This window comes from Chlorocebus sabaeus, chromosome 16, assembly GCF_047675955.1.
Source record: "Chlorocebus sabaeus isolate Y175 chromosome 16, mChlSab1.0.hap1, whole genome shotgun sequence".
NCBI lineage: Eukaryota > Metazoa > Chordata > Mammalia > Primates > Cercopithecidae > Chlorocebus > Chlorocebus sabaeus.
The window spans coordinates 19,711,337-19,737,167 of record NC_132919.1 but is presented as its reverse complement, the minus strand read 5'-3'; the positions used below and the strand labels follow the sequence as shown (position 1 = coordinate 19,737,167).

The 25,831-nt window shown below is 43.3% G+C and overlaps 1 protein-coding gene across 10 annotated transcripts in view; it reads right to left on the bottom strand.

Moving 5' to 3' along the window:
• SPECC1 (sperm antigen with calponin homology and coiled-coil domains 1) overlaps positions 1-25,831 on the bottom strand; it is a 313,389-nt gene that overhangs the window by 142,985 nt on the left and 144,573 nt on the right. Inside the window, exon 1 of one of the 10 annotated variants that reach the window (XM_037987821.2) lies at positions 18,391-18,595. The exons of 6 other annotated variants lie outside the window; for them this stretch is intronic. Coding sequence is in view for 3 of the 4 variants with exons in the window: in XM_008010647.3 (XP_008008838.2) it covers positions 18,391-18,430 (40 nt within the window). In the remaining variant the exon portion in view is untranslated. Of the gene's footprint in view, positions 1-18,390; positions 18,596-25,831 lie in introns of those variants that run through there. 3 more of the 10 variants (XM_008010647.3, XM_008010651.3, XM_008010652.3) reach the window with 3 other exon arrangements.

Below are 25,831 nucleotides of genomic sequence, written 5' to 3'. Positions count from 1 at the left end.
CACACTTTCTCGACAACTGGCCAGGGCTCTCCCGCCAAAACCGAGCTGGAGAGCACAGAGGCGGCCCCAGGCTGTCCAGGGGCCTCTGACCCCGCCCTCCACACTGGAGGGTGAGCCTGGCCTGGCCTGCCCACCCACCACAGGCAAAGAGGAGGTGGGCAGAGGGCTTGGCCAAATGAGGTGCCAGGAAGCAGGCCCTGGTGAGGTCGGCAAGGAGAGGAAGAAAATGAGTCAGGTCTGGGCGCTGACCTCCTGAGTCAGCCAGGCTGAAAGCAGGCGGGACCTGTGGTCAGCCAGGGAGCCACCTCCCTGAGAATAAACTTTTGAAAGAAAAAAATACTCGGTGAGTGTTTGAGATTTATAAAGGAAATGAAGGGCAAGACTGCTGGAAAAGGCAAAGAAACAGATTCTCTGCAGACTCCCCTCCAAGACTGATGGGGGAGAGAGAGTGATGTGACCACCCGGTCTCCATCTGGGACACTGTGAAGGCCCATTCCAGCTCCATCCCCTGGGACCTTCTGAAGAGGCAGCTGTTGCAGCTGCATCCACCTTAGCTACTCCCTCTGCCCAACGGGCTTCCTTCACTCCCTCATTGGTACTGTTCCCAGAGGCATCCCCCACAAACTCTGCACACAAATCTGGGTCTCAAGGCCTGCTTCCCTGGGAAGTAACCAGGAAGATCAATTATCTCCTCACTGCATATTTACAGTATACCAATTTAATTTTTAAAATTTACTTTATTTAAAAATCACCTTTGTTGTAATTTAAATTAAATTCCAATATTATAATAGTCTTTTCTTTTTTTAATCGGGGTCAAAACTTCAAATGCCAGCCAGGTGTAGTGGCTTAGGCACGTAAACCCAGCACTTTCAGAGGCCAAGGCAGGTGGATCAACTGAGGTCAGGAGTTCAAAACCGGCCTGACCAACGTGGTGAAACCCTGTCTCTACTAAAAATACCAAATTAGCCAAGTGTGGTGGCGCATGCCTATAATCCCAGCTACTTGGGAGGCTGAGCAGGAGAATCGCTTGAACCTGGGAGGTGGAGATTGCAGGGAGCCGAGATCATACCACTGCACTCCAGCATGGGCAACAAAAGCAAAACTCTGTCTCTAAAAAAAAAAACACCAAAAATTTCAACTGTCTATAGAGCTAAACAGGTAAATAAATGTCTGCGAGAGCCAAGGAGAGAACAAAGGGGCTGGCAGGAACTGCAGCAAGCGGAGAACTCAGGCCCAAAGTGCTATAATTCAAAAAACTGTAACACACTGTAAGGCAAATGAATTTTGCCAATTTGTGTCCTGTGGACTGTACTTTCACAAAGATTGAATCAGCATTCACACAACTTTGCACTTAGCTTTGTTCACGTACCTTTATGTCCAACATTTCACCATGGTTGAGGTCTAATCCCGACAATTACAGTTTAAAACGGCAGTCTGCACACTCTCCAATGAGGCAAGTTGCCATTATTACTTCACCATTCCTTTATGGTTGAGGTGGCTAAACTGCTGGGAGGCAACCTAGCAATGTTAGTAATAGTGTCATGGGGGGTATACTGAATGTCACCATAATCATTTGTGAGCCCAGGTTTATTTCTCTAAATTCAGTTTTCCAGCACAGCTCCTGATAAATATACAATAAACATGGCAGTTTCATAAATTAAAGTGACCACAGCTGTCTCACAGATAATAAAACCATCTTAATATTGCACAAATATCTTAAAAGTCTGGGGAGAAACTTCTTTGGGAGTAATGTTCAAAGCTGACCATTTCACCTAAACATGAAATAAAACAGAAACCTTCAGGTCAGCTAACAGTCTGCATTCTTTTCATGCCAGGGCAAAGGCTAGACTTGTATTCTAGTTATTGTTTCCCTGTGTTTTGAGAGTGGACTGTGCATCCTTATTTGGAAGTTTTCCTTTCTGGCCCACAATCGGGGGAAAAGAAATAGTAAAATTCAAAATGCTTTATAGTCTGGACTCTCTAGAGCATACAAGAGAATTATATACTTCTAAAAATTGGAAGGGATTTTATAGATGGAGCTCAAGTCTTCATTTGACCACATGAAAATCCATCAAGGTAAAGACAGGAGGTGAAATGCACCTAGAGTGCTTCTCTGAATCCAAAGTTTTGTCTAACAGTCCAACCTATCACCTAGAAAAAAATGAAGCTTGCTTACGTAATGTCATCCGCTTATAATGAAGCCTCACCAGAGATCTCTCCTGTATCAGTTCTCTTCAAGTTAATTGCACACACCGTCTCATTTTCAAAACACTCAGATCTGACTCTTACAGCCTTGAGAGGTAAAGCAGATTAAAACTCATCAAGGGCTGGTGTGTGCAGAGCTTACAGCACACTTCTATGTTTCTTCCCCCTGGCTTCAGTCCTCACTTTTCCCCCCCATGTCTCTCCCAACCCTCCCAGCACCTGGCTGCCCCTCCCATCTCACATCCTCCCACGCTGGCCTGCCACGGGCCCTCACATAGAAAGAAGCCTGAATCTGTCTGCTGGCAAACCCTGGCTCAGCCCAACCAAGCCCTGGGGTTTATTCTGCAGCCACAGCAAACCAGGAAACTTGCCCCCTGAGAGAGAAAGGGAAAGGTCTACCTGAAGCAGGTGACACTGGACTGAGACCTGAAATGGTTACGTAGGAGATGGTATATTTTATCTTCCAAATTGGGGCACTTTTTGAGAGTAAAAATAACAGGAGTAAACTGATCCACAATTAGGTGTTAACTGGAACTATCCTGTGCAAATTGGGCCTTGCAGTCAACCCATGGAGGAGTCAGCTGTAACATGCTGTGAGAGGAGCATCAAGGCACAGGGAAGCCCATGCAGGAGCCCTGAGGCCAGGATGGGTGTGGTGTGGTACAAGAAAGCAACAGAAAGCAGGCCCACGCATCTTCCACAGGTGCCAGGGCAGGGGAACAGCACCTGACCACATGCTTGTGCAGTGACACAGCTCTATGGCCACTCAGCTACCTGAGATGATGTCATTTCAGCGAGAAAAGGAAGACAGCTCCAGAGAAGCTCAAAATGACTGTCCCCTAAACCTCCACACCTGCTTACTACTAGGAGAAGCACTTCTGGTCTGTATACAGTTCCGGCAGGTTTGGCTACCAGTTTCCAGGCACACAGGAACAATTAGAGGCAGCAGATAAGCGAGGAATGACCAGAATGCTGGCAAGCACATGACCATGATGTGGCCTGACCACAGCCATCAAGAAGCCCCAGAGCATCTCCAGAGGCAAAGCTGGTACCAGAATTCACATTAATTCTGAGCAACACACCCTGAGCAACACAGCAAGACCCCACCTCTACCAAAAATTTAAAAAATCAGCCAAGCGAGGTGGCACATGCCTGTGGTCCCAGCTACTCGAGAGGCTGAGGCAGGAGGATCACTTGAGCCTGGGAGGTTGAGGCTGCAGTGAGACATGATTGCAACACTGCTCTCCAGCCTGGGTGACAAAGTAAGACCCTGACACACACACACACACACACACACAAAAAAAAAAAAAAAGAAAAGAAAAGAAAAGGAATAACTTAAGTAATGAAAAAACAGTAAATGAAAAAGGCATGCTTGTGATACACTTCGAGCACTGTTTTCTATCTGAAAGGGTTAGCATAAGGTTCTGGATACCAAAATTTACAGAAGAGGTCATTGTAATGTACAGTTCACACTAAAATGTCATCATTGATCCGATTACTGTTATACCTTGATTTTCATTCTTTCTTCTTTCCCTTATAATTCAAAATCCCTATGAAAGCACAAAGCACAGGCTGTCAGGGAAGTTGTGCAGGAGGAACACAGGAACACAAATACGCACGGGCAAACAAAGCACACAGAGCCACATACCGCTCTCACTCATACTTTGTTCACCTGCAAATACAGGCTGTTATATCACATTTTTGGTCCAGTTTAGAAGCATATTAATTCCATGTAACTTCAGCATACTGTAACGTACTCAGACTGAGGGGAGAGCAAAAGAGGCCAAAATATAACTATAAACAGATAATTTTCATAATAGTTTTTTACCACTATGAATAGACTCTTTATCTGCTTACAGATCAGAAGGTTAGACTGCTTATAATGTAACCTTTCAAGATTTTTTTAAAATTTGGCTGCTTGTGCTAGAGAGAAAAGCAGAACCAATTAGAGAAAGAGATGAATTCTCTGGCAGATAAAACAAAGGGGATTTTCAAGGGCTTTGGAGGTGGCTGGCACCAGTTCTTTACTAGATACAGTTTCACATCAAAATACATTACTTTATCTTTCCAGGTTCATCATAAACCCTAATCTTAACACTCAACCATAATTAGGCTTAATTTGGAACAGGAAGTTGGAAATGAGGAGAGCATAAAAGAAAAAAGACTAATTTTTCTGAAGCAAAAGGGCAAGGGTTAAAGAGGAAAAGGAACAGAGAAAGAAAGATACTGGTAAAAGAAGATTTACAAATACATATGAAAGACTGAGGGAAAGAAGACCATGGCGATGTTAGGTCTCCGGGACAGGGATGAAAGGAGACAGTGGGGAGGGCAAGGTCCCTGTGATACCTGCACCCCCCCGGGAGTTCCACTGGCTCAGGATTTCTGGGTCACCTTTGTAGTCGTGTGGGGTAAGGAAAAACTCTTACGCACAAGCTTTCTGGAAGTTTGTGCCACTAAAATAATTTTTTTAATCCCAATATAAAATATTTGGCCGACCACATTAGTTTTGAAATATCAAACTTACTTTCTCCTGAGAATCCAAAACTTTCCTGGAAATACAAGGGACAGCTGCCATCAATTCATTAAAACCATACATTTTGCTAAGGACTCTGCGGAGTGCTGGAGACCATGGAGATGGCAAAGATAAACATGGATCCTCAGACGGTTCGTACTTAGCTGGAGAAGCAACCAGCTGCAGCACAATGTCCATGTGAAGGCGGATGCCAGACAACACGCACTGGCTAAGCAAGAAGGTAGCGGAGGAGGGCAGCAAGAGCGAAAGAACAGCAGACGCTGGGTCTGGTGGGAAGACAGCCCTAGAAGTGTTTTTGTCCTGTGATGGTGAAGTCTTCAGGATACCTGGAACCCTTCAAAATTCTCAATATTATAATGCTACTTCTATGATACTACATAGGCTAGTTTGATCTGATTGGAGCCATATAAAAAAATTTTAAGTAAAATAGAATTCAACAAGCTAGAAATCCCATACCTAAAGCACATTTGTGCAACAATTCAAGAGGTAAATCCAAACACTTCTCTGAGTTAGAAATGTTTAAAAGTCTGGCCACGAGTGGTGGCTCATGCCTGTTACACCAGCATTTTGGGAGGCCAGGGCAGGAGGATCCCTTGAGGCCAGGAGTTCGAGACCAGCCTAAACAACAGAGCAAGCCCCTTTGTCTCTTGGGAAAAAAAAGTCTAAAACCATAAAATCATAGAATGTTAAAGTTACCAGGAACTTAAGAACTAACCATGCACACATCCCCTTATTTTATATATAATGCAATAAGGCACCAAGAAAAAATTATGCTGTTAATTCACCTTTCATGTTAAAAAAAAAAAAAAAAAATTCCAAAAGGAAGATTTAGAAAAACCTGACTTAAAGTTTACTATAAGGTGAAGATATTTAAATCCATCAAATCATTATATCTAAAAAGAAAAATAGTAAGATCTGTGTGAATGCCCAAAAGGCATTTTACAAAATTCAGCAGCTATTTCTGATTTTCAGAACTATAACGGTAATTCCTCCACTCAACGGAGGACACCTACCGCATCATCACCAGTGCCTTTGAGGAGACAGTTTATATCTATGCCCCTGAGTAGACAGTTTACAGCTCTCACAGAGGCCATGCACATTTCTTGTTTCTTCCTCAGGTTTTATGCATTTTTTTCACAGTGTGAATGAAACCTTTTAATAAACCATTGTGGTCAGGCACAGAGGCTCACTCCTATAATCCCAGTACTTTGGGAGGCTGAGGTGGGTGGATCACTTGAGCTCAGGAGTTCAAGACCAGCCTGGGCAACACAGTGAAACCCCATCTCTACAAAAAATACAACAATTAGCCAGCTCTGGTAGCACATGCCTGTTGTCCCAGTTACTCAGGAGGCTGAGGTGGGAGGACTGCCTGGGCCTGGAAGGCACAGGTTGCAGTGAGCCCAGATAGCACCACTGTACTCCAGCCTGGGTGACAGAATAAGACTCTGTCTCAAAAAAAAAAAAAAAAAAAACCATCGTTTCTGATTACTATCATAAAAGAAAACTACTGTTACATATACATCTATCTACATCATACAAGCATATATAAGCATACACATACATATCTGAATTTATATACTCATTTCCAAGCTGGTTACCTTACTAAATTGTTATAGGTTCTCATAGTTATTCAGTTGATCTCCTTGGCTATTCTAACAAGAGAATTCTAGTATCTACAAAGAATGCTAATTTTGTCTCATTTTTAATAACCATTTTTTAAAAATCTTACTGCTTTGGCTAGTATATTTGAAAACAATGTCATAAAGTCCTGTACAGGCACCACTGTTTTGTCCCTGACCTGTATAGGGATGTTTTCAGTTTCCTGTTAAGCATGGTATGTGCTGCTTTTAGAGCATCTTATGTATCTTTTTTTTTTTTTTTTTTTTTTTTCAGTTAAGGAGAGCCTCTATATTAGTAAGAATACACTGTGGCTTTCTTTGTTCATACCATCTTTGAAAAGCTTTGGTATCAGAAATAATATTAACAGTATTAGTACTACTTTTATCAAAACAAATTGGAATGCTTTCCATCTTTTCTGTACTTTGGAATATTTTTCAAGTTTCTATTATTTGAATATCACCATCATAATTTTGGCTATAGTTGCACTCAACTGTCTTATGTGTTTAATATTTTTCTGCATAAATTTAATATTGACTCATTTCTTCTTTGACTTAACCTGGTCCTAAGCAACAGACATAGATTAAATGTATGAGTTACAGTTTTTCTAGCACACTTTAATTATTAAAATACGAAATAATCATCTGTACATAGCTTATATCATTACCTATACCCTCTGTAATATTTAATATCTAGTATCTTTGGGAAACATACCACACTACTTTAAATAGCACAGAAATTATATTTTTCTCATATTGGAAAAACTTTACCTATAACACCATCTGGATTCAGGATTATTTTGGGAGCTATTTTTTTTTTTTTTTTTTTGAGACACAGTTTCACGCTTGTCTCCCAGGCTGGAGTGCAATGGCATGATCTCGGCTCACTGTAACCTCCACCTCCCAGGTTCAAGTGATTCTCCTGCCTCAGCCTCTCGAGTAGCTGGGATTACAGGCATGCACCACCACACCCAGCTAATTTCATATTTTTAGTAGAGACAGGGTTTCTCCATGTTGGTCAGGCTGGTCTTGAACTCCCGACCTCGGTGATCCACTCGCCTCAGCCTCCCAAAGTGCTGGGATTACAGGTATGAGCCACTGCGCTCAGCCGGGAGCTATTTTCTTAAGTCACTTTGTGACATTTTCCAAGAATATTTTTCTGTCCAAGTATTTCATTTCTTTATGAATTGATTTTGATAATTTTGTTTTCCTAATTTCAATTTTTTCAAGATTTTTCTATTTTTTATTCTAGTTTTTAAAAAATCTCCAACATCCCTGATTATATACATTATATATTATATATATACACATACACATATATAGCTAACATATCTATTATATACTACATATAATATAAATTATACATATATACACACACATTTTATATATATATAATTTGGGGTATTTGTGTTATCTTATTTCTTGATGAGTCTAACTAAAACTTCATTTCATTGTTTAACAAAGAACATACTCTTAAGATTTTTCAATTCTGGTGATTTTCTTTTTTACTCATTCATATTTATTCAATATTTAGTAAACACCATCCATGTGTCTAGTAAGGTGCTAGGTACTGAGGAAAGAGAAGAGTGAAACAGACACAGTCGTAACTTACTTCATTAATTTCTGCCATTTTTAAAAACTCCCTCCAGTTATCCCAGATTTCTTTTGTTGTTTCTTTTCTTTCGAATGTCCTTGTGTAGAACTTACTTTATTCATTCTTTATTTTTTGATAATAAAAGCTTTCAGAGGAATAAATTTGCTTATTATTTGTAACTTTATTAGTACTTCATGATTATTTTTCTAAATGATCTATAACTGTAGTTTTCAATTCCTATTTGAGTCAAAATTTCCAAATAGATTAAGTTTTTAAAATGTCAACTTTCATTATTTACAGTTTTATTGCATTATGATCACAGAGTGACCAGTAAAATTTCTCTTGAATGAAAGTAATGAGGTTTTCTTTCTGGCCTTAGAATAGATCAATATATTAACCATGCCATGATCATTTTGAAAAAATGGTTTGTGTAAGACACGGTTAAATTCTCCCACTTTACTTGTGAGTTTTTCCATGTGTTTCAAATAGGTTCTCCTTTAGTTACTTCCAGTGTTTTGCTATTTAGTGAGTGGACTTTGTAACTGCTACTTTTTCTTCTTGAACTGCACTTTTATCAATATAAACGGCCCTATCTCATTTAAGATACTTTATGGTGTATTGTGTCTTTAACTGATACTATTGTTTCAGTAGAATTATCCTGTAAGATAGACAAAGCCAAGAAAGATCCACAATTAAATCACATTTTGTTTTACTATCAAGAGAGATACTGCTACCTACAGAATGGGAGAACATTTTTGCAAGCTATCCATCTGACAAAGGTCTAATATCCAGAATCTACAAGGAACTTAAACAAATTTACAAGAAAAAAACAACCCCATTAAAAAGTGGTCAAAGGACACAAACAGATACTTCTCAAAAGAAGACATTTATGTAGTCAACAAATATATGAAAAAAGCTGAACATCACTGATTATTAGAGAAATGCACATCAAAACCACAGTGAGATCCATCTCATGCCAGTCAGAATGGCGATTATTAAAAAGTCAAGAAACAACAGATGCTGGTGAGGCTGGGGAGAACTACACTGTTGGTGGGAATGTCAATTAGTTCAACCACTGTGGAAGCCAGTGTGGTGATTCCTTAAAGACCTAGAACCAGAAATGCCATTTGACCCAGCAAATCTATTACTGAATATATACCCAAAGGAATATAAATCATTCTATTATAAAGATACATGCACCTGTATGTTCACTGCAGCACTATTCACAATAGCAAAGACATGGAATCAATCCAAATGTCCATCAATGGCAGAGTGGATAAAGACAATGTGGTACATATACACCATGGAATAGAATGCAGCCATAAAAAGGAACAACATCATGTCCTCTGCAGGGACATGGATGGAGATGGAAGCCATTATCCTCAGCAAACTAACAGGAACAGAAAACGAAATACCTCAAGTTCTCGCTTATAAAAGGGAGCTTAACAATGAGAACACATGGAAACAGCGCAGAGGGGTCGGCGGAACAACACACACTGGGGCCTGTCGGGGGCAGGGGCGGTAGGAGGGAGAGCATCAGGATAAACAGCTAATGCATGTGGGGCTTTAATACCTAGGTGATGGGTTGATCTGTGCAGCAAACCACCATGGCACACGTTTACTTATGTAACAAACCTGCACGTCCTGTACATGTATCCCAGAACTTAAAATAAAGTTAATTTAAATTTTTTTAAGAAGATACTGCTTTAAGAGACAGAAAGTACAAAAAAAAAAAAAAACAAACAGGCAGTATTCTATCAAGTTAAAGTTCTTTGGAGTTAAATGGGAAAATATTTATATATTTTAAGTGCTAAAGATGTGCAAACTCTAATCAAGTTATATAGCCGTTTGAATGGGGGTCTCAGGCTCCTATTAGAAGCTACACAAATTAAATAAAATATAACTTGAATCTAAGGCACGTGAGTATTACGACACCTCTTTCTTCAACTTTTGAAGGCCATGCTACAGAAAGACTACAAAGGTGATGAACAAGAATTCTATATCCAAAGTATATAAAGGGTAAGGGCAAAACATAGTTATCTTCAGATGAAGGCTGAGAAAACTTACTACACAGAATATCCCTGAATATGCTCAAACCAAATATGGTCAAGAATATGTTCCAACCAAAGCAAAAGTGGCTCAAGCTGATATCTAAAGTCTAGGTAGGGTTAGAATCCCAACCTTGTCCCTGTCAGAGATCCCTATTTATTAAAAAAACCTCAGCAAACTGAGAAGACAACCCCAAAAATTATATGGGGCCAGGCACGGTGGCAAATGTCAACACTTTTGGAGGCTGAGGTGAGAGGACAGCTTGAGGCCAGGAGTTGGAGACTAGCCTGGGCAACACAGTGAGACGCCATCTCTACCAAAAACAATTTTTTTAATTAGCTGGGCATGGTGGCACTGCCTGTAGTCCCAGCTACTCGGGAGGCTGGGGCAGAGAGGAAGGTCAAGGCTGCAGTGAGCCAGCATCACACTACTGCACTCCAGCCTGGGCAACAGAACAAGACCTTGTCTCTTAAAAAAAACCATACACACACACACACACACACACACACACACACACGGGAAGAAATCCCAACATTATTTGGAATAAAACATTTACGTAAACATCTTTTCATCCTAGAAAGACTTAGAACAAGTAGGGAAATAATCAAAAGAATCAGACAAGTAGTAATAGTATTCCATATTAAGAAATATCTGCATTAGAGAACTACACTTTTAATGTTTATGAGAACTGGATTAAAGCATTAAAGGTCAACCTTGTGATTCCAATTCAAAATCTGTAACTCAGTAATTAATTTGTAATTTTAAATTTGAAAGCGTGCATCTACATATACACACATATAAAGAGAGAACACAGGCTGGGCACTGTGGCTCACACCTATAATCTCAGCACTTTGGGAGGCCAAGGTGGGAGGATAGCTTGAGCCCAGGAGTTCAAGACTAGCCTGGGCAATATAGCAAGACCCCGTCTCTATAAAAAACACAAAAATTAGCCAGATGTGGTGGCATGCTCTTGTAGTCCCAGCTACTCAGGAGGCTGAGGTGAGAGGATCACCTGCACCCAGGAGGTCAAGGCTGCAGTGAGCTATGACCATGCCACTGAACTCCAGCCTGGGCGACAGAGAGAGAAACTGTCTCAAAAAAACAAAAAAAGAGAGAAAGAAAATATAAATGTTTTGGAATATATAAGAGGACTTAAGAATCACTAAATTTATTAGAATAATCATTAAATGTATAAGACTTTAAAAACTGGACTTTTTTGTCAGACTTTAACAAGAACCTAAATATACTAAATTAATAAACACAAATTAAAATGTTAACTTTATTAGCAAAGTTTATAAACAGAACTGAATTTAACCAGATGCTCTTAAAGAGTGCTTATTAAATTTTACTGCATTTATAAACAGAACATATGGAATAACAAGACATTGAACTTGAAAGTTTCAAGAGCTACTTTTTTATTATTCACAACTTTAAATGACTTAATTTTAAAAATCAAAGTAACATATAAACAAGCTTTTCTACAGTATATATATTTGATTTTCTGTCTTAATTGGGGGAAGTTCTTTAATGGAGAGCTTAACCCACTCACATTTATCACAGTAACAGATATATTTGACATTACTTCTTGATTTTTTACTATGTATTACCATTGATATTTGATGTATGCATCTTCACTTTGTTGTTTGTTTGTTTGTTTCTGAGACAGAGCTTCGCTCTTGTTGCCTAGGCTGGCGTACAATAGTGCAATCTCGGCTCACCGCAACCTTCGCCTCCCAGGTTCAAGCGATTCTCCTGCCTCAGCCTCCCGAGTAGCTAGGATTACAGGCATGTGCCACCACACCCGGCTAATTTTGTATTTTTTAGTAGAGACAGGGTTTCTCCATGTTGGTCAGGGTGGTCTCGAACTCCCAACTTCAGGTGATCCACCCACCTCGGCCTCCCAAAGTGCTGGGATTACAGGTGTGAGCCACTGCACCCAGCCACATCTTCACTTTTACAAAAGCAAAGAGAATCCAAAAGAGAGAAAAAGGATCCAAGAAGTAATAAGCTAACCTGAGAATGAGATAGGACTAGAAAGCAACCAGTCCAAACCAAAATATTATGTTAGAGGGTTAAGAAGAATTAACAGCTAAAGCTTATCAGGCGCTTTCTATGTGTGTCTATTTTAAGCCTTCAGATGTTTTAACCTATGAATCACCACAACAAACCTACAAGGTAGGTTATATTACTCTTCCCATTCCTAGATAAAGAAGTTGAGGCTCAAGGAAAAATTATTTGCCTGGGCCAGGCGCAGTAGCTCACGCCTGTAATCCCAGCATTCTGGGAGGCTGAGGCGGGTTGATCACAAGGTCAGGAGATGGAGACCATCCTGGCTAACATGGTGAAACCCTGTCTCTATAAAAAATACAAAAAATTAGCCGGGCACAGTGGCAGGCGCCTGTAGTCCCAGTTACTCGGGAGGCTGAGGCAGGAGAATGGCGTGAACCTGGGAGGCAGAGCTTGCAGTGAGCCGAGATTGCACCACTGCACTCCAGCCTGGGCAACACAGGGAGACTCGTCTCAAAAACCAAATTTTTTTTGCCCAAAGTCTCACAGGGCAGAAGTGACAGAAATGAGAGCAGGGCGTGGTGGCTCATGCTTGTAATCCCAGCAATTTGGGAAGCCCCAGGTGGGCGGATCACCTGAGGTCAGGAATTTAAGACCAGCCTGGCCAACATGGTGAAACCCTGTCTCTACTAAAAATACAAAAATTAGCCAGGCCTAGTGGCACGCGCCTGTAGTCCCAGCTACTCAGGAGACTGAGGCAGGAGGATCTCTTGAACCTAGGAGGCAGAGGTCGCAGTGAGCCGAGATCACTCCAGTATACTCCAGCCTAGGCAACAGAATGAGACTCTGTCTCAAAAAAAAAGAAAAAAAGAAGTGACAGAACTGAGTATGAAAAGACAGACTAGCTCCAGAGCCCCAACTCTTAACCACTGTGCTTCTTGTTTTTAAGAAAAAAGAAATTCCCTCTAACAGTCTGCAAAAATAAGAAACTGAGTAACAGGATAAAAGCATATTAATTTTAAAAGTAAAGAGCATACTCATACCAACTCCTTTCCATTCTCCTTACTCCTGTCTTCACAGATCACGCGTTATGCAATGTAAGATGCCACTGTCTTCTCTATAAATCTAAACATACTGCCTGGTTCTCTAGCAAATAATACACGAGATCCTGATATTTTAAATGCTGACTGACCTTCCACTTTTAGAATTAACCTATAAATGATGCACAGAAGACTTACTAATACTAATTATGGAACAGAATGTAAATGTTCTAGCCATGTGAAAGGTCAAGAGGCAGACTGGGAATAAGTTGGGGAGGGGAACTCTGAGAATAAGGCAGAAGACATTTAGGGGGCACGACATCCTCATTTACCCGTGGCGAAGCCTAGGACACTGTTTAAAGCTGGTGAGTCAAGAAATACAAGTGGAAAACAATAGATTTCCTTAGAATTTTAAAGTTTTCTATTTATTTGAGACACAGTCTTACTATCGCCAGGCTGGAGTGCAGTGGCGCGATCTCAGCTCACTGCAACCTCCGCTTCTCGCGCTCAAGCAATTATCCTTCCTCAGCCTCCCGAGTAGCTGGGATTACAGGTGCCCACCACTGCACCCGACTAATTTTTGTATTTTTGGTAGAGATGGGGTTTCACCGTGATGGCCAGGCTGGTCTCAAAGGGAAAATTTCATATAGCAAAGTGGAAAGAATTTTACAGTAAACTTCTGTATACCACTACTTGTATTCTACCATTAGCATTTTATACTAACAATGGATTTGGAAAATTTAAGTATGACTTGCAGAAATGGGGGGTGAGGGGAATATATAGCAAGGAAAATGTACTTAATTCCTCAACTTTCATAGTGCAGGTTAGTAGTAGAGAGGCTTGAAAGCTAACAAATCAAGAAACAATAAGGGTATAGTATATCATGTAGAATTATAGCGATAACTACCATTTCATTGAAATGCATAAAAAAATAAGACGGACTAATGGGTGCATAGAGGGATAAATATAGAGATGTACAAATAAAGCAAATACAGCAAAATATTAATTTAGAATCTAGGTGGCTGGTACATGGGTGTTTACTATGTAAGTCTTAATTTTTCTGATTAAAATTTTTGTAATAAAATACTGATGCAAATGTGGTTGAGAATGGTCACTACGTCTACAAAGAGACACTAATGTTTACCAACATCCATGCTGCTCTCTGCTTGGCGCTCTGCAGTCCCCTGGCATGTCAGTGGGGCTGTGTGACTGAGTCTGGCCAGCAGAACCTAAGTAGAAATGATGTGCACCACTTCTAGGCCTGGCCCCTAAAACCTCGGGCAGGGTCCTCCACACGCCTTCTCTCCTGACTGCTGGCAGATTCAGGGCAATTTGGGAGCCATATGCTGAAGAGAAGCATCCACTAGCCTGAGTCTCTAACAACCACCTGTTGATGGCCCCCAACTCACAACCAGATGCGACATGAGGTAGAAATCAACTTTCACTGTCTTAAGTGGCTATTTTGGAATTTATCTGTAACCACAGTTAGCATTAACTATACAGAGTGCACCTGAGGAACTTTTATTTCATGTAATTTGCATTAACTTTTTAAGTACATACATGCAAATTTAAAACAAGTAATAAGCTGGAACTGGGACTGGGGAAAACCTTCTAAACTCACTTTCTAAGACTGCTTTAGCACTTTGGGCACCTTTGTGTGAATATAAAAAGGCAAAATTGCAAAATGGCACCCCTTCCTCTGGGCTGCTACAACCCTGCTGGACCCACTCAGTTCTCTAAGCAGATGCCTTTGAACAGTACACAAACTGCACAACCATGCCCAGCAGCCCTGACAACGCAAGTGCTGACAACCTGGTTGGAAACTGAAGGACTGTTAACTAGGACCTTTTAGGAAGCATGAGATGTGGTCACCAGCTTTCTCTGCCCAGGCTGAAAATTTCAGCTATGAAATTTTCATATCTTTTACTGGATCTAATTATCTCATCCATTCTGCAATACCATGTTAAGTCATGATGTCCCAACTCGGAGGACTGCAGATACCACAAGAGAGGAATCCTGCTACCACCACAGCCAATACCAGGGCTAGAAAAGCAGCAGCAGCTGAGAAGCTGCCTTCGGCCTTAGACACACCCCAGAGGGGATGAGGAGCTTCCACCTGGAAAAGATGGTGCAATCTCAACCCTTAGAGGGGGTCTGAGATAGGGATTTTTACCTCTTTACCCTTTAAACAGACTCTCCCTGTCCAAGCGACTGAGGTACTGTGGCAGTCAACCACGGAGGTGTTCCACTGGGATCTCTTTTTCAAGAAAGAACTTGACCAGGTACAGTGCCTGTAATCCCAGCACTTTGGGAGGCTGAAGCAGGAGGATCACCTGAGCCCAGGAGTTTGGGACCAGCCTGGACAACATGGCAAGATCCCATCTCTACGCTGGGCACGGTGGCTCACACCTGTAATCCCAGTACTGTGGGAGGCTGAGTCAGGCGGATCACTTGAGGTCAGGAGTTCAAGACCAGCCTGGCCAACATGGTGAAGTCCCATCTCTACTAAAAATACAAAAATTAGCCAGGCATAGTGGTACACACCTATAGTCCCAGCTACTCGGGAGGATCGCTTTAACCCAGGAGGCAGAGGTTGCAGTGAGCCAAGATCACATCACTGCACTCTAGCCTGGGTGGCAGAACAAGACTCCATCTCAAAAAAAAAAAAAAAAATCCCATCTCTACCAAAAAAACAAAACAGCCGGGCGAGTCATCCCAGCTAGTTGGGTAGCTGAAGTGGGAGGACTGCCTGACCTTGGAAGGTCAAGACTGCAGTGAGCCATGATCATAGCACTGCACTCCACCCCAGGTGACAGTCAGACCTTGTCTCAAAAAAAAAAAAAAAAACCAACTTGCCATTCATCTGCAAGGACTGCAGAGATCTAAAAGCCTCCAGCTGTTGGCACCACGAGGATCCTAGGACTCATCCTCGTGTTAGCTTCTGAGCTGAAGGCACGTTCTTCCCAAGTAGCCTCTGGCCAATGACTGACCCACAGAAAGACTAGTGACTGTGGTTTCTGCCCAACCTGAGACCCTTCTAATGGGCAGGCTTTGCTCTGGAGCTCCCTGATCAGGTGGCCAAGACTTCAGGTCTGCGTCATTAGTCATTATCTGAGGCTCTTCCTGCCCAAACCTACTGCCTCCTGCTTCCCTTTCGTAGGTGTTGGGTCTGCATCATGGTCAAAAGCTTTCCTTGCCCAGGCTAGCCTCGAACTCCTCAAATTCCGCTTCCTATCCCTTTTGTCTGTCTTGTGTGCATTCTTAATTCTAAATGTCTGTTCTCCACGGACAAAACTGGCACAATATGGGAACCACGTGACACTCAGGCTTCTGTGCTGCTATCACTCATCCAGCCTCCCTTCTGCTTCCCCCTTATACCCTTTTGGTGCCCTTGCTCTGATGACCCTTGGAAGCACTTGTTGAGATAGATTCTAGTCCAATGTACCACAACTGCCAGTTGGGGCCATGCGACCTCATCCCCATTCTGCAGTAAAGCAGACTGAAAACACATCTTTAACAAAGCTCTAATTTCCAGGATCTCAACGATGAACTCTACAGCATTTCATCACAGCATTAGAAGGCCAGTTAAAATTACACTTTCAGCCAGTAGTCCAGCATTTAAAGTTTTTACCACGAATTCCTAGCCAGGCAAGGTGGCATGTGCCTGTAGTCTCAGCTACTTGGGAGGCTGAGGGAGGACGGTTGCTGGAGCCCAGGAGTTCAAGGCCAGCCTGGGCAACACAGGTGAGACACCATCTCTTAAAAATGTCCTAATCCAGTATCTTCATTTGCAGCAAATCAGAGTTCCCATTCTGAAATGATATGCATTCTTTGAAAAATACAATAAAATAAGTTACTGGCATAAACATATTCTTTTTATGTCCTATCCATCAGAGCACTTTAAAAAGTAAGGTCACTAAAAAATTGGAACACAGGCATCTAAATCACTCTTAAAAGCTCTAACAAGAGTAAGTCTTTTCACAATTTTAACACAAAGGAAATAACATAGGGGTTTTCACAATACCTGGACAGGCATGTAACTAATGAGAAGTGTTTTTAAAATGTTACCAATCCTTTACCGAACAGTTTATCAACAGGGTTATTTATGACAAGTATACTGTTTTTATTTTATGCATATTTCATTTTATAAATATGCATATTATTGGTTATTCTGCCCAAAAAATAGTCTGAACAAGTGCTGTGTAATTAAAGTCACCTCTATGCAGTAAGCAGACCCCTGAAATTTTTCTTCACAGTATTTCTGTGCGGCTGTCCAAACTTTCCATCCTGGCTGTGGTACCAGTCCAATGTACCCCAAGTGTCAGGGAGGCACCCGCCTCCACTCCGCCCGAGGACAGGGACGAGGGGGCGGCTGGGGCCCTGGGTGGTGAAGGAGCAAAGCGCAGAGGCCAGGACGACCCAGCGACCTACAGCATGGCACCCAGCTCCGGAAAAGGTGGAAAAGGTCACTCGGACAAGTCGCTTCATCTCTCAGAGCCTCAAAGTCCTCATTCAAATTAAAATTCAAATATTACACCTTTGGAAAACGTTTCCAGTTCTGACTCTCCCACTGAAACACATACCTGTCACCTGCCCCCATCCCCCCGCCCCAGGACTCCAGAGTCAGGTCAACCATCTCTTTGCTATCAGCCAAGATGCCATTTTTCAGGCAAAACTAAATCCCATTTGCTTCACGTGACAGTCCAGAAATGGTTCGTTTTGTTTTTAAAAGCAACCCTGGTTATCGGCATCTAACTCTGCTGGGGGCCGGCATGAGCTAGCAGAGGACGAAAACTACGGCCCAGCTGACTCCACGAAGCTCACTCAGGACTGAGGAAGTAAAAACGGGATAACCAGAGGCGCGCCCGACAACCCAGAACAAGCACGGACTATTCCGGGTTAGCAACAGTGGCGGGGCAGCCTGGCGTGAGTGTGAGGAGCAGAGCCGCAGGCGCCACAAAGTGCGGGGCCCGCGGCCGACAGGGAGCAGCCGCGGGGCACGCCCTTCCCGCAAACGCCCGGAAAGTCCGCGGGCGGCCTGCGCGCTCAGGAGACCCCGTCTAGGCGCAGGCCAGGCGCGCAGGGGGGAACCCCGCGGCAGGGACGCCGCTGCGCCCGCCCGGCGGCCCCGGCTCCCAGGTGCGCGTTCAGGACGAGCAGCGTTTCCTGGTCGCCGCACGGGCACAGGTAATTTCACAATCCCATGCGCCGCATTCCAACGGCAAGAATCACAAGCCAGGACCTTAGCCTTTCGCTCGCCCCCGTCGGCGCCGCGGGCCGGAGGCGGTGGGGGAAGGGCGCCTGACCGGGGAGGGGTGCGGCGCGACCCCCGCCAGCCGCACAGACCTGGTTCCGGATCCTCGGGCCGTCCTGAGTGGTTGCCCATGCTTGGCCCACTAGGGCAGCGGCCGGCTTGCTGGCCTCGGACGGGATGTCCACCGTGCCGAGCTCGCGCCGGCTCCGGCTGACGAGGCGGCTGCGTCCGGCGGGTCCGCTCCAGTCAAAGAAAGGGCCGGGCGCCTTCCAGTTCCCAGCGGCTGCCGGCGGAGCCGCTCCTCTCCCGCGCCCGCGGGCCCCGCCCCCTCATCTGCATCCTGCCCGCCCGCGTGGCCCGCCCCCTTCATCTGCATCCTGCCCGACCACCTCAACTGCACGCCACCCGCCAGGCGCGGCCCGCCCCCCTCATCTGCATACTGTCCGCCCACCTCATCTGCATTTCCTTCTTGGCTGCCAGAGGGCCCCCAGCCGTGGGCGGGACGCACCGGCTGACCAGCTGCAGGCCTCCACCCGCGGACGCTGAGAACCGCAGCTGCACAAGGTAGGCTGGAAGAACCCCACTGCGGGGAGGCGGGAGCCGAGTGCCCCCGGAAAGGCAAAATCCTGCTCGTGTGAAGCTAGACCTATCAGGACAAGAGAAACCTAGGACTAGCGCAGGACAGGAGCTTAATAAGCATTTTTTCGGTTGAATGAATGAATGGATGAACAATTCGAGGAGGAGGTGAAGAAAAATAACGCTAACAAGGCCGTGCTTATTATCCAAAATGAATACTATGCTAATAATAAAAATGCATACCAATCATAAGTAGAAACTGTTCTGCCGCTGTCAGAAATTACTAAAATGGAAATTACCCTGAACGACTTTCATCCTGTGTCTTACAGCGAAAATACTTAGAACAACTAAATCTTGCAGTGAAAATATTTAGGACTAATAAAACCATTAGTGGCATGACTGGTTCTATCTCGTGCATCACTTGAACACTACAGTCCATTCTCAGGTCTCATGCATCAACATTATAGGAAACCACTGATCACTCCTAATGCCTCAACACAGTGTGTTCACTTGGTTCCAGGATGCTACACTCTCCTAGTTTTCTGCTCACCCCCCAAGAAGCCTCTTCCCAGTCCGATTTGTTGGTTCCTCCTCATCTTGACCTCTTAACCCTGGGCACTAAAGCTCAGCCAACAGACCTCTTTCCTATATACTCTCTTGGTCTTTGATTTACCAACTTGTGGCTTTTAAATGCCATCTACATATCTCCAGGTTGGTTCCCTCTTCTAGCTCCAGACTCATTTATCCAACTACCTTCTTGACACCTTCTCTTGACACCTCCACTTAGATTTTCTAATAGTCCTCTCCATCTCCATAAGTGGCAGTTCCGTTCTTCCAGTGACTCAGGCCAGAAACTTCGACTCCTTTCACACACCACATCTTGTCCCTCAACAACGCCTGTCAGTATGTATATCATAAATAGCCCTACATCTCAGCACTTCTCACCTCCTCCACTGCTACCCCGGATCCAAACCGCTGTCATCTCCTGCCAGGATTACTGCAACTGCCTCCTAACCAGTCTCACTTCTCCTGCCCTTGCCTCTTTATAGTCCATTTTGCACATACAGTGAGAATGATGCTTCTAAAGCCTAGGTCAAATCCTGTCACACCTCCACTTGCAATGCTCCGGTGTCTTCTGTCTCACTTGGAGGAAAAGTCAAAGCCCTTACGATGGCCTCCAAGGCCCTGAATAATCCTCCTCTCCCCCCATCAGTGAACTCACCTTCCCCTTCTCACATTGCTCTTGCTACACCGGCCTCCTCACTGTTCCTCAAATAAACGGAGCATGTTCCCATCTCAGGGCCTTTGCACTTGGTGTTCCCTCTGCCTGCAGCATTCTTCCCCCAGCCACCTACACTGCACAGACCATATGTCTCACCCTCTCTCACTCCCTGGGCCTTTGCTCAAATGTCACCCTACTAAGGGGGCTTCTCTCATCACACCACACTAAATAGTAAGCCAGACCCTCAGCACACACCCTCTCCTACTTTGCTGGCCTCTGTGACACAGATTGCCATTCCATATACTACATGTTTACTAATTATTGTTCCTCCACTAGAGTGTAAACTTTATAAACACGGGGACTCAGAAGGAATGAATGAAAACAAATGAATGAACCAACATATAGGCTGCATGCAGCAGACACAAATTAGCACTTAAATACACATTACTTCCTTTTAGTGGTAGTATAGTACCATGAGTTGGTTTCTCCCACAAAACTAGTGTGTCAAAGACAAAAATCACAGTTTTATTTCTGTAATGTCTAAAACATAACACAATACTGAGCATGTACAAGCAAATATACTAAGGAAAATAAATAGCAGGAAACAATGTTACAGCAGAAATGCGTATGACACCAAGTGCAACTCCCTCCCCTTTTAAAAAGGTAATTAGCCCAGAAAAGATGGTCGACTTCCCCAAAGAGTTCCAAAATGATAGGTAAAGCCTGAGTTTGTGATCATGGTAAGAGTGACGCAACTTCAGTTTATAGAACAGTTACATACTTATTCAAAGAGTTTTGGAAATCAGTGAGTCAATTTACTAATTCTATAAAATGTCAAGTAATTAACATGTCTCTTTATGGAAACTGGACAAGTAAGACCCTAACCCAACCTGGACTCCTATGGCTCTCTCACCTCCCACATTTAAAATATCTAGTCAAGTCCTGCACATTTCATCACCTTAACATTTTTCAGACTTTCCCTCTCTCTTGTCTTTGCTGCATCTTTCATTCACAAGGGCTACTGCATTAGCTTCCCAACTAACTTACTACTTCCAGTTTTGCTCTGCTCAAATTGCTCCTCCACCTGAATTATCAAAAATGCAAATCTGACTGCACCATGCCTCTGCCTAGAAGTTCCTGTGGCTCCCCTCTACCCTTAAGGTGAAGTCCTTCTAAGCTTAGTATACTAAGGTCCTTCAGAATCATGTGCTCCACTTCCACCCCTATTGTTCTAGCCTCAGCTTTCAGAAGTTGTCCCTCTCACCTTATATTCCAGCAACGCTGAGCCAGCTGTAGCTCCCTGAATACACCCTGTCGTTTCAGGCCTCTATTCTTTCATATCTGCTATATTCCCTCGGTTTCAACACCCCTTCCATAACTGAGCTGCCTGGTGAATGCTTATTCATCTGCTATGAACTGAGTTGTGTCCTTCCTAAATTCATGTTGAAGTCCTACCCCACAATGTGATAGTATTTGGAGACAGGGCCTTTAGGAGGTAATTAAGGTTAAATGAGGTCATAAGGGTGGGGCCCTAATCTAGCAGGATAGGTGGCCTTATAAGAAAAGGAAGAGACCAGGTGCGGAGGCTCACACCTATAATCCCAGCACTTTGGGAGGCTGAGGCAGGCAGATCATGAAGTCAAGAGATCGAGACCATCTGGCCAACATAGTGAAACCCCATCTCGACTAAATATACAAAAATTAGCTAGGCGTGGTGGTGCGTGCCTCTGGTCCCAGCTACTCAGTTGAGGCAGGAGCATCGTTTGAACCCGGGAGGCAGAGGTTGCAATGAGCTGAGATCACACCATTGCACTCCAGCCTGGCAACAGAGCAAGACTCCGTCTCAAAAAAAACAAAACAAAACAAACAAAAATTAAAATTAAAAAAGAAGAGGAAGAGATCTTTCTCTCACTCTCTTTCTGGTATGTGAGGTCACAGTGAGACGGCGGCATGTATAAGCCAGGAAGACTCCTCACCAGAACCCAGTTATGCGGGCACTCTGAACTCAGACTTCCAGCCTCCAGCACTCTGAGAAGTAAATGTCTGCTGTTTAAGCCACCCAGTCTGTGCTATTTGGTTATGGCAGCCCAAGCGGAGTAATAAATATCATCTTTTAAATTCTTGCTCTGTTATCACCCCGCTTTGGTGGGCCTGCACATCTCAGACAGAATTCAGTGCTGTCTCCCTCATGGTACTGCTGTACCCTTTCAATGCTTGTATTATTTTAATTTTTTTTTTTTTTTTTTTTTTTTTTTTTTTTTTGAAACAGAGTCTTGTTCTGTTGCCCAGGCTAGAGTGCAGTAGCGCAATCTCAGCTCACTGCAATCTCCGCCTCCTGGGTTTAAGTGATTCTCGTGCCTCAGCCTCCCCAGTAGCTAGGATTACAGGTGCATGCTACCATGCCTGGCTAATTTTTGTATTCTTATAGAGATGGGGTTTCACCATGTTGCCCAGGCTAGTCTCAAATCCCTGACCTCAAGTGATCCACCTCCCTCTGCCTCCCGAGTAGCTGAGATTACAGGCATGAGCCACCAGGCCCGGCTGGGGTTTCTCCCACAAAACTAGCATGTCAAAGACAAGAGCCTCCCAGCTTCCAGCGATTCTCCTGCCTCAGCCTCTCGAGTAGCTGGGATTACAGGCACCTGCCACCATGCCCAGCTAATTTTTGTATTTTTTAGTAGAGACAGGGTTTGACCATGTTGGTCAGGCTGGTCTCGAACTCCTGACCTCAGGTGATCCACCCGACTTGGCCTCCCAAAGTGCGGGGATTACAGGCATAAGCCACCGCGCCCAGCCATGGATAATTTTAAAAAGCAGTACAGGGACTAGTCAGGTTGTGGCAGTCACACATCCTGGGCAAACAAAAAACCAACTGCCTGAATGTTATATGAATAGGATAAAATTTCCAGTGGAATCAAAGAGTCCAGGGGAATCAAGCAACTGGTGGAAGTGAAGCTGATGTGCTCTGTATCTGGTGTAAACCTTCGAAGTGGCTCTGATGATCATGGTGACAGGGTGACATGTCAAAGACGCCTGTGATGACTATAAAAAAAGCAACAGTGTACAGACACTCCTCAACTTATGATGGGTTGTGTCCCAATAACCCATTATAAACTGAAAATATCCTAAGTCGATATGGGCTTTGTAGACAGGATGGAGGCAAAAACGCTGGCAAACAATATTCAAAAAACTGCTGACAACACAGCACTGTGAGGGTTTGCCCCCATGATCCCAGGGCTGACTAGGAGCTGCGACTCACAGCCACTGCCCAGCATCATGAGGAAGTGTAGCTCCACGTATCGCTAGCCTGGTAAAAGACCAAAATTCAAACTTTGAAGTACAGTATAGCTTTTGTACCATCACAAAGTCAAAAAATCCTACGTCAAACCATCATAAGTCAGGGACTGTCTGCAATTTCTAAATTACTGTATTTCTATAATATGTAATTTCAAATGTAAAGGTATAACTAAGGTAACAACTTGGACATTATAATTATATATTTTCTACTACACCTATAATCTAAATGTTTTAAGGAAGACAAAAAGGTTTTTATGGATTTTCACTGAATATAAGGATCCCTTATATACAGGCATAAACAATAAAATAATATATATGTGGTCCCATTTTATTAAAAATTTCTATATTCTACTGTCCATATTAATATGTGTAGAAATAAATTTTGACATGTATATAGCAAATTATTAGAAATAACTATATCTGAAATATAGAATTAGGAAAGACTTTTTTTATACCAAATATCTCCAACGTCTTAATAAATATATTTTACTACTATGACCAGAACACATAAAAAAAAGTACATATCCTTAATCTCAGCAGTTATTCTTATAGAAATTTATTCAAAAGAAATAGTTACAGGCCAGGCACAGTGGCTCAAACCTGTAATCCCAGCAGTTTCTTTTTTATTTTTGGAGACGGAGTTTCACTCTTGTTGCGCAGGCTGGAGTGCAGTGGCGCGATCTCAGCTCACCACAACCTCCGCCTCCCGGGTTCAAGCAACTCTCCTGCCTCAACCTCCCAAGTAGCTGGGATTACAGGCATGCGCCACCACGCCAGGCTAATTTCGTATTTTTAGTAGAGACAGGGTTTCTCTGTGTTGGTCAGGCTGGTCTCAAACTCCCGACCTCAGGTGATCTGCCTGCCTCGGCCTCCCAAAGTGCTGGGATGATCCCAGGTACTTGGGAGGCTGAGGCAGAAAAATCACTTGAACCTGGGAGGTGAAGGTTGTGATGAGCCAAGATTGTGCCACTACACTCCAGCCTGGGCAACAGAGTGAGACTCCGTCTCAAAAAAAAAAAAAAAAAAAAGAAAAGAAGAAATAGTTACAAATATACACAACCATCTAGCTTGCAAGATAATTCTTAACATTTGTTGAGAAATAATTACATGCCAGGCACTATTCTAAGTATAATATATATTTCGATTTATAAAACAAAACTGTTTTTTTAGCTCAAATTAAATATTAGAAAATGACTGACAAGGTGAGGAACTTGCCTAAGTTTACTCCACTAGAAAGCAGCAGAGCCAGGATTTAAACCTGTGTCCCCAAGTCCACCCCAAGGTTTGGTGATTCACTGGAAGGACTCGCAAGACTCAGCACACAGTTGTACTCAGAGCCATGATAGATTACAGCAAAGGGATACAAAGAAAGGGAAAAGGTCTACAAGACCAAGTCCAGAGGAAACTAGGTGCAAGCTTCCATGAATTTTCTCCTAGTGAAGTCATTCGGGGTGTGCTTAATTCTTCCAGCAATGAGCTGTGACAACACGTGTGAAATGTGGGCTGCCAGGGAAATTCATTAGACTTAGCACCCAGGGTTTTTACCAGGGGATCACGTAGGCTCCTGGAAGGAAAACAGGAGTTCAGCATAAACTACAGTGTTTGCACAGTTTACGCAGTGAGTCACTCTTACCAATTAGGGTGGTGGGAACCCTTCCGAAATCCAAGTTCCCTGACACCAGCCAAGTGGCAACCTTGGAAGCAGCCTTTCTAAGGACAGCAGTCCCAGGCCTGCTACATTCACCCTTTTCTGCAGAGAAACCATGCCATATTTAACTCCAGTGTTTGTGCTCTTAACAACTGCATATTGCCTCCTTTCTTTTTGTAATAGCCAAAAGCTGGAAAAACCTACAATGTTCAACACAAATGTCCAAGTTTAATAAAATGTAATACAGCTATATGATGGCTTTCTGTGCAGTCTCTAAAGCAATGTGTCAGAGATATTAAGTTACAAAGCAAAACAACACATATGTTAAGAATATAATTCGCTGGGTGCGGTGGCCTACCCCTGTAATCCCAGCACTTTGGGAGGCTGAGGCAGGCGGGATTGCCTGAGGTCAGGAGTTTGAGATCAGTCTGGCCAACATGGTGGAACCCCGTCTCTATTAAAAATACAAAAAAAATAGCTGGGCTTGGTGGCGGGCGCCTGTAATCTCAGCTACTCGGGAGCCTGAGGCAGGAGAATCGCTTAAACCTGGGAGGCAGAGGTTGCAGTGAGCTGAGATCATGCCATTGCACTCCAACCTGAGCAACAAGAGTGAATCTCTGTCTCAAAAAAAAAAAAAGAATATAATTCTAAATTGTTGCACATAAACAAAAACTATATAGACACAGATACCTGGATAAGAAGGAAAGGTTTTCAAAAATTATACCTCAAGGCACTGATTGAGAATGGCCCTCTCTGAGTAGGCAAGATTGTGATGTCCTTTATATAAGTT